The sequence below is a fragment of the Opisthorchis viverrini genome (genome assembly GCF_000715545.1).
Source record: "Opisthorchis viverrini unplaced genomic scaffold opera_v5_422, whole genome shotgun sequence".
Lineage (NCBI taxonomy): Eukaryota > Metazoa > Platyhelminthes > Trematoda > Opisthorchiida > Opisthorchiidae > Opisthorchis > Opisthorchis viverrini.
Window position 1 is genome coordinate 108,702 of NW_008752076.1, and position 13,713 is coordinate 122,414.

The 13,713-nt window shown below is 40.0% G+C and overlaps 2 protein-coding genes across 2 annotated transcripts in view; both read right to left on the minus strand.

The window, feature by feature from the left end:
* Nucleotides 1-990: 990 nt before the first annotated feature.
* T265_10873 (hypothetical protein) lies at nt 991-8,247 on the minus strand (the record flags this gene model as incomplete). Its single annotated transcript, XM_009177367.1, has 2 exons — nt 991-1,189; nt 8,243-8,247. The coding sequence occupies 2 exons, from the start codon at nt 8,245-8,247 to the stop codon at nt 991-993; spliced, it is 204 nt and encodes a 67-aa protein (XP_009175631.1).
* A 327-nt stretch (nt 8,248-8,574) lies between these two features.
* T265_10874 (hypothetical protein) overlaps nt 8,575-13,713 on the minus strand; it is a gene marked incomplete at both ends in the record, with an annotated part of 8,056 nt that continues 2,917 nt past the window's right edge. Inside the window, 3 exons of the mRNA XM_009177368.1 lie at nt 8,575-8,785; nt 11,305-11,396; nt 12,341-12,476. Coding sequence (XP_009175632.1) covers nt 8,575-8,785; nt 11,305-11,396; nt 12,341-12,476 — 439 coding nt within the window. The remainder of the gene's footprint in view (nt 8,786-11,304; nt 11,397-12,340; nt 12,477-13,713) is intronic.

Below are 13,713 nucleotides of genomic sequence, written 5' to 3' on the forward strand. Positions count from 1 at the left end.
TAGACTTTATTTCCAGTACATTGGTAGTTCACAAACTGAGCTGTTTGATTATTTTTTATTCCAGTCGCTCTTATCAAAAATAATCAACAAAAAGTATTCAATTTGTACTAGCAAGCAGCTACTTAAATTGGAAAGGATTAGCACTGATGAAATTGGATACAGTACCATTCCAGCCGAGTGCGGTTTGTAATTCGTGGAAGTTGAAACTTCAAATATTTTTCTTTTGTATTTTCATAGTGTTCCAAGTATTCTGTTTGGACACAAATTTTCTCTAAGTCGTTTACAAGTGCTTCTGTGTTTTCTGTCTGTTTTAAAAATTTAACATTTTTTAGGGTGAATTATTCTTTCTGTTTAGAGAACGCTGTGAGCCTACCCTGATACAAATCTACTGAGTGCATCCACGCAGTTCACAAAATTGAGTATTTTGCAAATCTAGAAATAACCATTTCAATAACAATTAACATAGATAAAAGACATGCCTGTGAGCAGACTGAACCGGTGGGTGCTCCACCGACTGAGCTAACTAAGACAATCGACGGGGGCACAAACCTAAACCATAAGACTGAGGCGCCCTACATTTGTCCAATGAATTGGCGGTTGATAGGTGCCAATTTCGTTATGCTAATAGTTTGAGAACTGTTTCACAAGTATAACACCAAACGCTTTTAAACTCACGCCTCATTAGGGTCCTCCTGAATACGAAATGCCTTCCTGTACTCTTCGAAGCTTATCTCTTGATCCTTGTCAAGGTCGGCAAACTCAAGGAACTCCTGAAAAATGTAAATCCGATTTAGAAATTAAGAGCTTTAAATAAGAGACTGTCGCAAACAGGTGCAATGTTCCGACGACAAAATATCTGTGGAGATTTTCGAACTCACTTGTAGATTCATCGAGTCAAATTTGATCAACAAATTAATCTAGTTTTTATAGTTTCACATATTAATGTGCATGCATGAAAGTAATATAAATTTGATTGAGTTCCCAAGATATTCACTTTACGGACTTCGGAGTGTTGAGTAATACAAAGTTGGCAACGTCTACCTGTATGCCAGCCGGTTTGAAACCGAATATTCGGAGTCCGTCGGTCAATTCCTGTAAGTCGATTTTGCCGTCACCGTTTGTGTCCAGGATAGCAAATAGTCTTCTTAATCCAAGACACGTAGCCGCGCTCCGGCCGGACATTTTGGGACTAAAACAATGGAAAACGTAATATTACTTTTCAGAATAAAGCTGGGCAAACTCTACGGTTTTCGACTTGTGACAACAAATGGTACTAAATACTTTAGCTTTTGTAGAGCAATTACATACCCGGACTATACCCTCCATGCTTAAACGTATGTTCGAAAACGAACCGAAAATTCCAAGCGCACTTGCTAATCACACTCTGTCTGTCACAGTCAGTTCTCAGACTTTCCAAGTTTCCTCACTTCATTACTATCATTTGTGACTGATGTTGACGTCTCAGTTCACCGTGGTAAAAATTTGCAACGAAAATTACTGTGGAATTAGTTTCCGGCAAACGCCGTCCCAAGGTCGAAAGTGGATAACTTATACCTAGATTAGTAGTTGATGAACTTCTAGTTATGCCGATTCCCACTACGCTGATGCAAGCTTGCTTAAACACTTGGCATTGGCTTAAATAATTGGATTGTCAAGCCAAAGGGTGCACTCGGTCATCCGGATAAGTGCAACTAAAGTAGTCACAGTATGCTGGGCGACAGGTTGCTGGACACGGTGCTGATGTGCTATCCTAACCACATGGCTGAAAAATTTGAACTCTCTACTGCTGCCCTATGGTAAAGTTTGTGGAATTCTATTCACGGCATTTACATAGGATTCCTTGAATTTCTTGGACAGACCGGATTCCAAACAGCAAGGTCCAGTGCAATATACTAAAACTTGGGGCACAATCGACTCAGTCACACAAATCACCTGAACATAGAATCAACAGCTGCAAGTTACTTGTTGATTGTAGCTCAAATTTCTTTATTCCGATGGTTTCAGGGTAAGTTTGTATCACTGCAACCTTGATTTTAGATTGCATAAAAATCTGGCGCCCGCTGCAATAGGTAAGCCCTTTAGACAAGAAGCCTCACGACGGATGGCATATTTGAATGAGCAAGCGCAAATGAGATAGTTAGAAAGACACAGAGTTATTTTTCTCATCAACTGGCAAATGAATCTCCAGGGGTGCAGGATCATCTATTAGAAGAACTGGGAACAGAATACTCATTATGGACGGTCGTGAAAGGACCACCGTGTTGTGCACAACAAGTTCCTCTGACTTCTGTGGAAAACACTGTGATTCCTTTCCCTTTTTATGAAGTGACGATATACTGGACACCTGTCAGAGAGATTTTTCCGGAAACGAAAGAAATTAGCTGTCAATGCTGGTAAATTCTCTCTAACAAAAAGCTGTTGATCACTCTAGGCCCATTACTCACGTGACCGTAATATGGAACAAAATATTGATGTGATGTTTGACATACAGTTTGGTAGACAATCTTATGTTGAACATGCGGCTGACATACAGTTTGGTAGACAATCTTATGTAGACAATGTAGACAATGTAGACAATCTTATGTAGACAATCGTACGGTGACCTAAAACGCACATCGCACCATGAACTGATGGAACCCTGTGGAGTTGACTTGTGAAGTGTGATTACTAGATGAAACTAAAAACAAACTTAGCAACAAGTGATCTGAACACACAGTAGTAATAATCGACTCGTTCCGTGAAAAGTAAACGCGTCACTTTGAAAAAATATCCGTTTTGTTCTTGACAAACTCTAACATATCGAAATGTACCTGTATCTGTATATCATAAGGCCAAAGAAACCTGTTCCACCAGAGGTGGGCGTGGTTCCAAACTCTCAGTTCCAGGTAGAAGAAAAAAACTTAAGCAATGTCGACGCGTAGAAAGACGTGCTGTTAATGGTAGATACAAGTTAACATCATTTGCGCATATCACTCGCGTACATACTGACTTGAATTAAGTTATGTATGCGCCTCTTGGTTACAAAAATTTGATGATTTCCTCACAATTGAATATACGGCTGTTGACATCACTGATCACCAAACCGCTCGAAACAAGCCCACTAAAGTAAACATCCATGTATCGTGCCTGTTGTGTTCGTTCCTGTTCTGTGTGTTAGTCTCACCCAGATGTACACTGATGTAGTTTTGTGATGAAACTTTCGAGGATCATCAAAATTGGCGCCTATCTCGTGCATACACAAAACTAAATTTCAGCCTTAAAACCAAAACAACACATGGAATTATTTATTGGATCAAATCAGAGACCTCCTGAAGACATAGGATTATTTAAAATATTAATTAATCAAGGCGGTCACCAGTTTACCGAAAATACGGATCACTGTTCCGCGTACCATGTAGCAGTGCATTTAGCATACGGGGAAAGCAGTGATAGAAGGCTTATGAGTAACGGAACCATGAACATTGCGGTAAAGTGGGCTATCGTAGGACACTGTAATCATAACTCAGGGGACAAATGCGTGATTTATATTGTCGTTTTTCTTCACTAATGCGGAAAATCTTTCAACCCCTCGAGAGGGTACACACGTCAGGAGACAAGCTAGGGCTTCCCAGGGAACTCAGTGCACCAAAAAAGACAGTGTCATTTTCCTGCCGACTTTCGCAAAAAACGGCATAATAATAACCACTGCGAAAAACGGTGTACTTAGGGGGTCTTCGTGGGTGGATGGGTCCCGGTGGGATAAAGGTTATTCTGATATGAAACACTGCCGGGCTTGAATAATTCATTGTGGTCATATCGAGCCACTGAGTTGATACCAACGTGAGGTCTTTTTGTTCAATAGCAAGAACGTTGCCAGAATCACATAAGAGAAACCGGTAGCCTGTGGCTGCTTGGAAGACCATTGAGACAACAATTCTAGGAGTTACGCACCAAAGAAGGTTAAAAGTTAGATCATCAGTTCAGGGAAGCAGATCGAGGATTCACTAATTTAATCCATACTGAGGAAACAGCATCCAACCTTGAATAGAGGCAAATTTGTGGGCAGCTAGGATGTCGATTATCATCAGCCCTCTTGTGTAGGGCATGCGTGTGTCTGTGAATCGGTACGGTGGCAGAATGTGCAGTAGACATCACAATGTTAGAAAAGTTAAAGTAATTAAATGTACTTCCTGTTGGCCGCTGTAGACCCGCAGAAAATCGTGGCGTCAAGCTACAAAATCGTATCGTTAGTCTAGTCAAATAAAACTGTTGCAGTAATGTAAATATCTATAAATGTACTGAGAAACTCTCAGAAAAACTAGAAGCTTTGGGTTCAATGGCCGAAAATTTCACCTAGAAAGACAAACGCCACAATACTGTCGCCCAGCAAATCACAGTAGTCTGTCCTGTTCATATTGTTACGATATCGTGAGATCGCTGCAGAAAAGCTGGTAGTTACTTGGTTAGGTTCTCGGGTTTTAGTTTCAATTTAAGGTCAGCTTCATTTCCGTTATAATTGTTGCGTTTTTGGTTGGTATTCTTTTCGGGCTGTTATTGCGGACACTTTGTTGTTGCGTTATCAGTCAATGATTGTTGGTTGACTGCATCGCAGTTTGAAAATGCCGTTGGTAGGTGGAGATGTTGTCCTGTTGGTGAAGTCATGACACAGCAGTACGATACTGCTGTTGAATATGTTTGTCGCCGTGGAAATATCTAACTCTAGTCCTCACTGTTCCCTATAATGGCCGTATATTCACTGAATTATTCGATTTTCGTAATTACTGTTGGCGATGTTTATCGACAGCTTCGTGCTAACCTATATGTGGCGTCCTTTTTAATCACAGTTACACTCCCGAATCACGAGTTAATATGGTGAGTTGCTATTACCGTCATCTCCAGTAACTTGACTTCATATCAAATATGTGAGTATCGAAAATAATCATACGAAAGCTACTGTCCGAAGTTCCGGCTTCAAAAGCTAGGTATTTCCTATTTTTTCATATACATCGTCAACTGTCTATTTGTGAGAATGGGTGACACCAGCGCCAAGGTGGTTTAAAGCCTCACTTTTTCACTTGAATCTGGAGTCACGTGAGATCTGAGACGGATACAATCTAGCTCTTTTTTTTTTAAGTTTTCATGACAGCATACATAGTTTCATTAAGCGAGCAGTTCAGATCTCAGCTGTTTTTTGAATCGTTTTTTCTCTCCATTTTGCTCATGGACTGTACGGAACTCGAAGATTGGAGGCGGACGATCTAGTTCACTGGGGATTAGAGCTGTCGCAATAAGGTCAGACACTACCGGCGCTTTGCGTAACGCGCTTTAATGGCTACGAATATCTGACCATTCACTTCTTGATGTCGTGGGTTTGTCACCGAAAAACGAAACTGCACCCTGTGATGCGCCGTCTTGTAGGTCGACACTGATCTTTCAAGAGTCAACCGGTTTACCGCCGTTTCTATCAAATATGTCGTTCTGTTCGTTAATATTTTCAAGTCATTTTATGTTTGCATTAAGATTTAACTACATTTGTACAAAATATATGTTACTGTATTTATGGGTAGTCTGCGAGAATATAAAAATATCGTATATTTTCGGCTGAGCCTACTTGGCGGCTGGTGATCAAGGTCAAGACTACTGGCCACCAAATCTCATTGCAAATGCACGTTTAACGATACTTTTTTCTTTGCGTTTTTGAAATATTTACTCGGATTTCAATACAAACAGAACCCATATAGTGGAGGGACTACGGGCCACCAAATCTCATTGCAAATGCGCGTTTAACGCTACTTTTTTCTCTGCGTTTTTGAAATATTTACTCGGAGTTCAATACAAACAGAACCCATATAGTGGAGCTTATTTTGACTTGAATGTTAAGCTTTCTCTTGTAAACCTCGCCAAAGAAGGTAAATTTTACTGGGTTTCTCTATTCCTCTTGCTGAAGCGCTCTTAACCCAATACGGTGTGTCCAAACTGCCAGTTTACTCTACCATTGCACTTTTAGTGGTTGGTAATTTGATTGTAAGCGTGAACGACGTTCAGCGTATTCTTATTAAAAATTTTACTCAGTGCTTGTTTGAACACAAATCTGCGAAACAAAACACCTTTTGTGCAGCTGGTAATCTCGACTAATCGGAGGCCTTGGCGACAGTCGGATTGCTTTGTTGCGAGTGCACCAGGTTACAGTAAGTTCAACCAAAGCCTTCACCGATGAAATATATGACCCGAAGGTGATCTCAGTTGCGTGCTTCCATTCGTAACTTGTGACCGCTATGGTAAGGTTGGCCCACTGTGTAGTATGAAAAGAAACTTTGTGGTTCAGCAAGCAAAGTAATGAACTTCCGGCACAGATTCCCCTTTTTAGTCGTGTTATAATAGTATAATCCGTACAATTTTCAGTGAAAGGTAAAATACAGTGGATCGCAAAATTTCTGGCTCATAAAATTCTTTACTAGAACCATTATGCCTTACATATGAACAAAAGACAAAGATGCATATGCTCCAGTTGCCATGAGGAGTTGGGTTAAGGGAAGACAACACTGTTTTGTGCCCCTTATGATACACTCATTATAGGGGATTGAGCGTGATCTGTGAATAAACTTACAAAACAGGCCATCTTTCCGTCCCCACACTAAGCTGTTTGGTTTCTAATAGACTGACAGAAGTTTTTAAATGATTAAGTGAGCTTTATTTCAACAAGTATGTGATGCCAAATTATTTTGCCTCATTGACAAATGAATGCGATAAAAACTACTTCAAACTGTCACGATCCTATCTGTAAATTGGACCTTTTCTGATTTTAGTTGCACACGTTTGCCTTCATTTTCAATCACTTTTCACTACCCACAACATCCTGGCAGAATTTGTTCTGTGTGAAAAACACAAATAGCTCTTTAAGATCAATACAGTGCAACAGTTTGTCCATAAGAACCTTATGGAATATCTTGTGCCGTCAGACTCATTGGGTTCTTTAGTTAGTAACATACTGTTGCAAGTAAACGAGACTTTACGTTGATTCGCTATCCGAGAAGCCAGAGAAGCTGCATCGGATAAAGTTTGTTCTGTATCCTGTTATGTTCCTCAATGATTCAGGGTGAACTTAGTCTCTTGGGCCGTTAGATTGTGAGACTACACTTTGTTATTCCCACCCTATTTTACACACTAGCCAGAAATGCCTTGTGTTAAAGTATTCGACCCCAGATTATGAAATGGTGTACCCGCAAATACACATAAAACAACAATGGTTCATCCAAGTTCCTTCTTCCTGAGTTGTACGAAGGCTGAGCGGCTTTTATGCGCTTTCCGAATTCAACAAAATTTGGGAGAAATTGACGGACATACCACGGCACTAGATAAAACTTCTGAACACTCGAACGAATGCTTAGAAAGCAAGTTCGTCAGAATGAACTTGGGAAATTTAATTATTATACGTTAGTAAGCGATCGGAATCCTCTGTTAAAACGACGCTCTATTTTGACCTGAAAATGAGAATAATCGGTACCGAACAAGATTCATTTGTAGACAACACAGTAATAATAAGTAGGGCATAGGAAATCGCCAATGATTGAAATTTAGCAACTAAAAAACGCGTTCGTCACAATGCGTAAACCTCGATTCTGGGTCGACTTAGATTCTACAGATAAATATTGGGTAACCCGTTTGGACTCTGTAATTGAGGATGGATTTCACTACTTTGCGCCGTGACTGTTGGCTTGTTTGCTGGACTGAACGTTTTGGGTAAAAGTTCAGAAGCAATGTTCACTCAAGCGGTGCTGAAAAGTACGCAGCAAAATAGCTCGGCTGATCATTTGAACAAATCGAAGTATGTGCCATTTTTATTGCGTGCAAAATGACCACAATAAATTTTCACGGGAAAGGAAATCGACAATCTTTCCAAGGGCTGCTTTTTTATAAATTATGTGTTTATCCTTGGCCTTGAAGGAAGTTATGCCTAAATGAATAATACGATCATGCTACTTACTCAGTTAAGAGGTTCGTAAATGTGAAAACTACCAAAACTCCGTCTGTAAAGCCACTGGTTTTATCATTACCCTTTTACAGTATAATAGCGTAATTATTTGCCACTGAGAAACTCCCACAGGGAATCGGTGCCAAGTGAGAATGAATTAATCATTTCTAATCGTAATTGCTTGCAGATAATAGAGATAATACTCTACGGCTGCAAACTTACACACTATTTTGAGCACACAGAAAACAGCACAACAACTCTTCAGTTCTAACAGGCTACAATGTAAGTTACTTCATATCTAAATCTAGGCCAGCTCTAGGTCACTATGAATTGGGATTGTCAGCCGATTATTGATTTATTAAACGAAACTGCTAAGATTGGTTTAGTAGGACAGTGATGCTCAGCAGCGTGTAGACATATTCTCATTTAAAATCAATAACAGCATAATAAGCGTAACACACGCTCTCTTCCGGTAAAGTACATTTTTCAGTTTTAAAGATAAACACACTAATCAGTAATATCAGCGGCCACCATGATTTTGAATGAGATGAAATAGGTAATAACAACAGATAATGTATTAGGCAGAAACATGTAACAAAAATTAACTACTATTTGTAATCCACTCATTCAGCTTTGGATTGCTGAACTTTGGCGAATGCTAGAAATTCACTGTAGTCCAACTTTCCATCTTTATTTGTGTCGTACTGTGCAATCCACTCGACTATGCCGGAAGAAAGAATCGGTATCTCCAAAGCGTCAAAAACAGCCTTCAGTTCTTCCACTGAGATGTCACCGGATTTGTCTTTATCCAGTGCTTCAAACACTTTTTTCCAGCTGTAAAAATAAGAACGAAAACATGGTATATTTGTATCTAAAAAGCATATAAAATCAATAAAACAACAAATTATACTTTCTTCCAGTGTTGTGCCCACTGAATACCGAGTTTTCTCTTTAGGAAAGGCGGCCTAGTAGTCAGAATATGGTAACGACAGGGCTCCAGCAGAATGAAAAGAGTATAGTTCTATGGTTTGGGCCCTTTGTCAGGTTTTCTGGGGACAGGTGTTCCTCAAATGGAACCGAGTGAGCGTGCTATTTTATATGGCTATGTTAGACGGAATCGCGAGCCTCACTTATTTTCCCAGATTTTTAATGTTAATTTTCAACACTGTGTAGGCTTTCAATTTGTCTGCCCAGTCAACACAGGTGTAAATGTTGACACTTACTGTAAGTTTTACATGCAAGCCTACCATGGTCTTGTGACAGCTACGCTACCTAGTCCCGGAATTTAGTGTCCACGACAGATTTCTTTGATCATTTAGCCTAGTTTACTTCTCCGTATTTCGGTAACCATAGTAATTTGCATATAATCGAACGGACACACATCTCCGTCTATTGACAGAGATCAAAGTGCAAGTTAGAAATTTTAGATAAGTGTAAGCGCTCGGCGTTTAAATGTTTGTAAGTAGGAAAACACAGGATTAATCAGCACTATTTTTCATATTTAGACATGATGTTAGGCTCCTCATGGTTTTGCAACGTCAACAACAGTGTTTGAATACATGACATATTTATCTTTGGATTTTTAAACCACTTCCAGGCAAACAGGAAAAATATTCTAAATGATTCGATGTTCACGGCTCCGGTAATTATGACAACTTAGAGGGAGCCTGCAGGCAACTTTCGTGATGGAAAGTTGAGTTATATTCCAGGCTACTTGGTTACGTTTAACAAGTGGACTCCTTGCTATAGATTTGAAATACCACTCATATCCGAATGCACCTTATTGTGCACGGGCTGTTCCAGAGGACACGAGAACTCTCATGCTTAAAAAGTTCCGCTGCATACAGATTAGATTGTTTCCGGGGAACAACCTACACCCAAAAAGAACCATTTACTCTGAAAAATCTACCACAAATGGACCAGGGCCTGTGAATCTGAGATTACTTTAAATAACAAGGCAAACAAATTAGACGTGATATGTTATTTTCTTTGGCCAGGGAAGTGCAGCTTTCAAGAGAACCACGCATATCGACTGGTTTGAAGCTCTAAAACTCCGTTCTGTGCAAGTTTAAACCCTATATGCACGCATTTATTTCATTGTGGGATTAATTAGTCCGTCATATGTGATATTTCTCCACAAAGAAAAGCTATGTTTGGCGGGGGAATTCGTTTTTTTCTTAGTTGATTACATTTCTTGTTGATTTGTGCCAAACTCCTGCACTCGCAGGCATATCAAATTTTCTATTTGGTCCTGAATTAAGGGTACTACAGTCAACACGAGAAGACGAACTTCCACGTAGAGAAAGTACCTTGACCAGAGCTGAAATGTATTCGAAGATTATGACATCAAAACCTTTTACCGAATCGATTGTTCCCAGTAAATTTTACCTCGTCCAACGAACTGTCTAGCAACTTCCTTGTGCGGAATGGCTGGCAAAATTTATAGGCCAAACAACCAGAAAAATGTGCACAAGGATAACGGGACATAAATAGCATAAGGGGAGATTTTACCAATGAAATCCAAATGAGCCTTCACACCTGCATGAGTCTTCATTCCAGTTAATCGAAAAAATGAACTTTTGTGGCGCGCATCCTCGATTTTCCTACCAGAGTGCCCCATAAAGTGCCAATAGTGGTTTACTCCATTAGTAATGCATTTGTTGTGAATGTCTCTGAAACGTTTCATGCGGCGTCGAAAATTTCTGATCTCTGATCAGTGAGGTTTTCGTCTTTACGCAAGAACGCTCCTTTATGATGGTTGGTTGCTGTAAATGAACTTTTATGGCACGCGCATTCTCGCTTTTCCTACCAGAGCGTCCCATAAAGTGCCAATAGTGGTTTAATCCATTAGTAATGCATTTGTTTTGAATGTCTCTGAAACGTTTCATGCGGTGTCGAAAATCTCTGATCAGTGAGGTTTTTGTCTTTACGCGAGAACGCTCCTTTATGATGGTTGGTTGCTNTCTTTACGCAAGAACGCTCCTTTATGATGGTTGGTTGCTGATTTTTAGATAATTTCAGGCGAATGAGCAAAGCAATAGTCGATGATCATCTGGGTAACGGCAGTTGACAAATGTCATCCAGATTCTGCTAGAATATGTGAGTTACACATATAGATGAATCCTTTACATCTAGAGTATTTCCTCCAGCCAAAGTTGGAAAATCTGTCCCAATTTCAAAAAGCTTCCAACGACACCGTGGCACAAATGAACTTTCAATAAAACAAAGCGCCGAAAGTGTACAGCGTAGCTTTTGGTGTCCGCCCACCCACGAAGAAACGACCGCTTCCGAAAGTGATTACCCGAAGGAAGAAGGAATCTGGCTGTGATTTAATCAACATTAGTATAACTCACTCAATTGGATCTTCCACCATTCCGAGGCCAACCATGAATTCCTGCTTTGTGATCACTCCATCACAGGATACGTCAAGATAATTTCTCAATTTCTGAGGGTTCAACAAACGCATTGGATGATTAGTAATCTTACCGACAAGAGTATTCTGCAATTAATGTTGCTATATATCCTCGTCCCTAATAATTAGTCAGGGTAAATCAAGAATAATCACGAGATTTGGAGGAGTCGGTATACCTTGAACAGCCTTTGTTGCATAAACGTAGGTTGTCAGATTGTTAGCTAACATCTTTCATATATTGATATTCTTTGATTACAATGAAAGTGCTACTCAATCGCTTCACTCTTCTTCCGTTGGGTCATCATAATGATCATAATCATCACCATGGTCGTCATCGACAGCATGACATCAGTTTTCAACACCATGCTTCACTGCCGTACAACCGAGATCCTATTGAAAGCTTTATTGTGAAGAAAGGAATAAAGGTGGAAGCGAAGGGGACTTAACGCATGGTTATTACATTCATTTCAAGGTGCATACACCCCCAGACGCTCATCCAGGCAATCTGGGTAGAAACTGACAAAAAGATTGCCATTGATATCGGTTGGCAGCCATATCTTGCAGCGTCTCCAATCAGGCGCAGTAAGGATCACGCGGTTCCCATCCCAGGAGGAGAGTTACACCGACAGTATCCAAGCTTTTCGTACTATCCTTCATACCCCTCTGTCAGGTCAAAGATTGACCACCTTCCTTCGGCAAGCGATGTATAGGCATACGCAGTTTCGTTAGGTAAAACGTGAGGCACAAATTGTTCGTTGGATTTTGTTTAGTCAGATTCAGCATCCAATATCTTAGCGAAGATTATCAAGTTTGTTTGGATTTTTGACGGGTCGAAATATATAACCTGCTCTTTCCTTTTTCCAACAATTAGTCCTTCATTTTCTGCTGTACAGAGTTTTTTGGACAAAAGAAAGGTAGAATGTAATGAGTGGAAGGCCAAGCTATTGCGCCTTGTCTTAAGAGAAAGGAAAACTTACAGAACTATACTCCTCATCAATCTTCATTGATTTCATTCCCTTGTCCCATTCTTCTTGGCTTATTTTACCATCGTGGTTAACGTCCAGTTTTTCGAAAAGCTGCAGCAATATCTGTGTACGTTTGTCTTTCTCCAAACTGTGAAACCATTGGGAGAATAGGGGAAGGATTAAAGTTGTAAGCCATTCCGATTTTCCAGTCATGCGAGTTGAAATTCGTCTTCAATTTACGTGGGAAAATAACTGGACTTATTTTGTGCCACAACCATTCATTGGTTCGTTCGCCCAGCTAGGCATCTTAACTGTGAATGCCNCTACCTAGTCCCGGAATTTAGTGTCCACGACAGATTTCTTTGATCATTTAGCCTAGGTTACTTCTCCGTATTTCGGTAACCATAGTAATTTGCATATAATCGAACGGACACACATCTCCGTCTATTGACAGAGATCAAAGTGCAAGTTAGAAATTTTAGATAAGTGTAAGCGCTCGGCGTTTAAATGTTTGTAAGTAGGAAAACACAGGATTAATCAGCACTATTTTTCATATTTAGACATGATGTTAGGCTCCTCATGGTTTTGCAACGTCAACAATAGTGTTTGAGTACATGACATATTTATCTTTGGATTTTTAAACCACCTCCAGGCAAACAGGAAAAATATTCTAAATGATTCGATGTTCACGGCTCCGGTAATTATGACAACTTAGAGGGAGCCTGCAGGCAACTTTCGTGATGGAAAGTTGAGTTATATTCCAGGCTACTTGGTTACGTTTAACAAGTGGACTCCTTGCTATAGATTTGAAATACCACTCATATCCGAATGCACCTTATTGTGCATGGGCTGTTCCAGAGGACACGAGAACTCTCATGCTTAAAAAGTTCCGTTGCATGCAGATTAGATTGTTTCCGGGGAACAACCTTCACCCAAAAAGAACCATTTACTCTGAAAAATCCACCACAAATGGACCAGGGCCTGTGAATCTGAGATTACTTTAAATAACAAGGCAAACAAATTAGACGTGATATGTTATTTTCTTTGGCCAGGGAAGTGCAGCTTTCAAGAGAACCACGCATATCGACTGACTTGAAGCTCTACAACTCCGTTCTGTGCAAGTTTAAACCCTATATGCATGCATTTATTTCATTGTGGGATTAATTAGTCCGTCATATGTGATATTTCTCCACAAAGAAAAGCTATGTTTGGCGGGGGAATTCGTTTTTTTCTTAGTTGATTACATTTCTTGTTGATTTGTGCCAAACTCCTGCACTCGCAGGCATATCAAATTTTCTATTTGGTCCTGAATTAAGGGTACTACAGTCAACACGAGAAGACGAACTTCCACGTAGAGAAAGTACCTTGACCAGAGCTGAAATGTA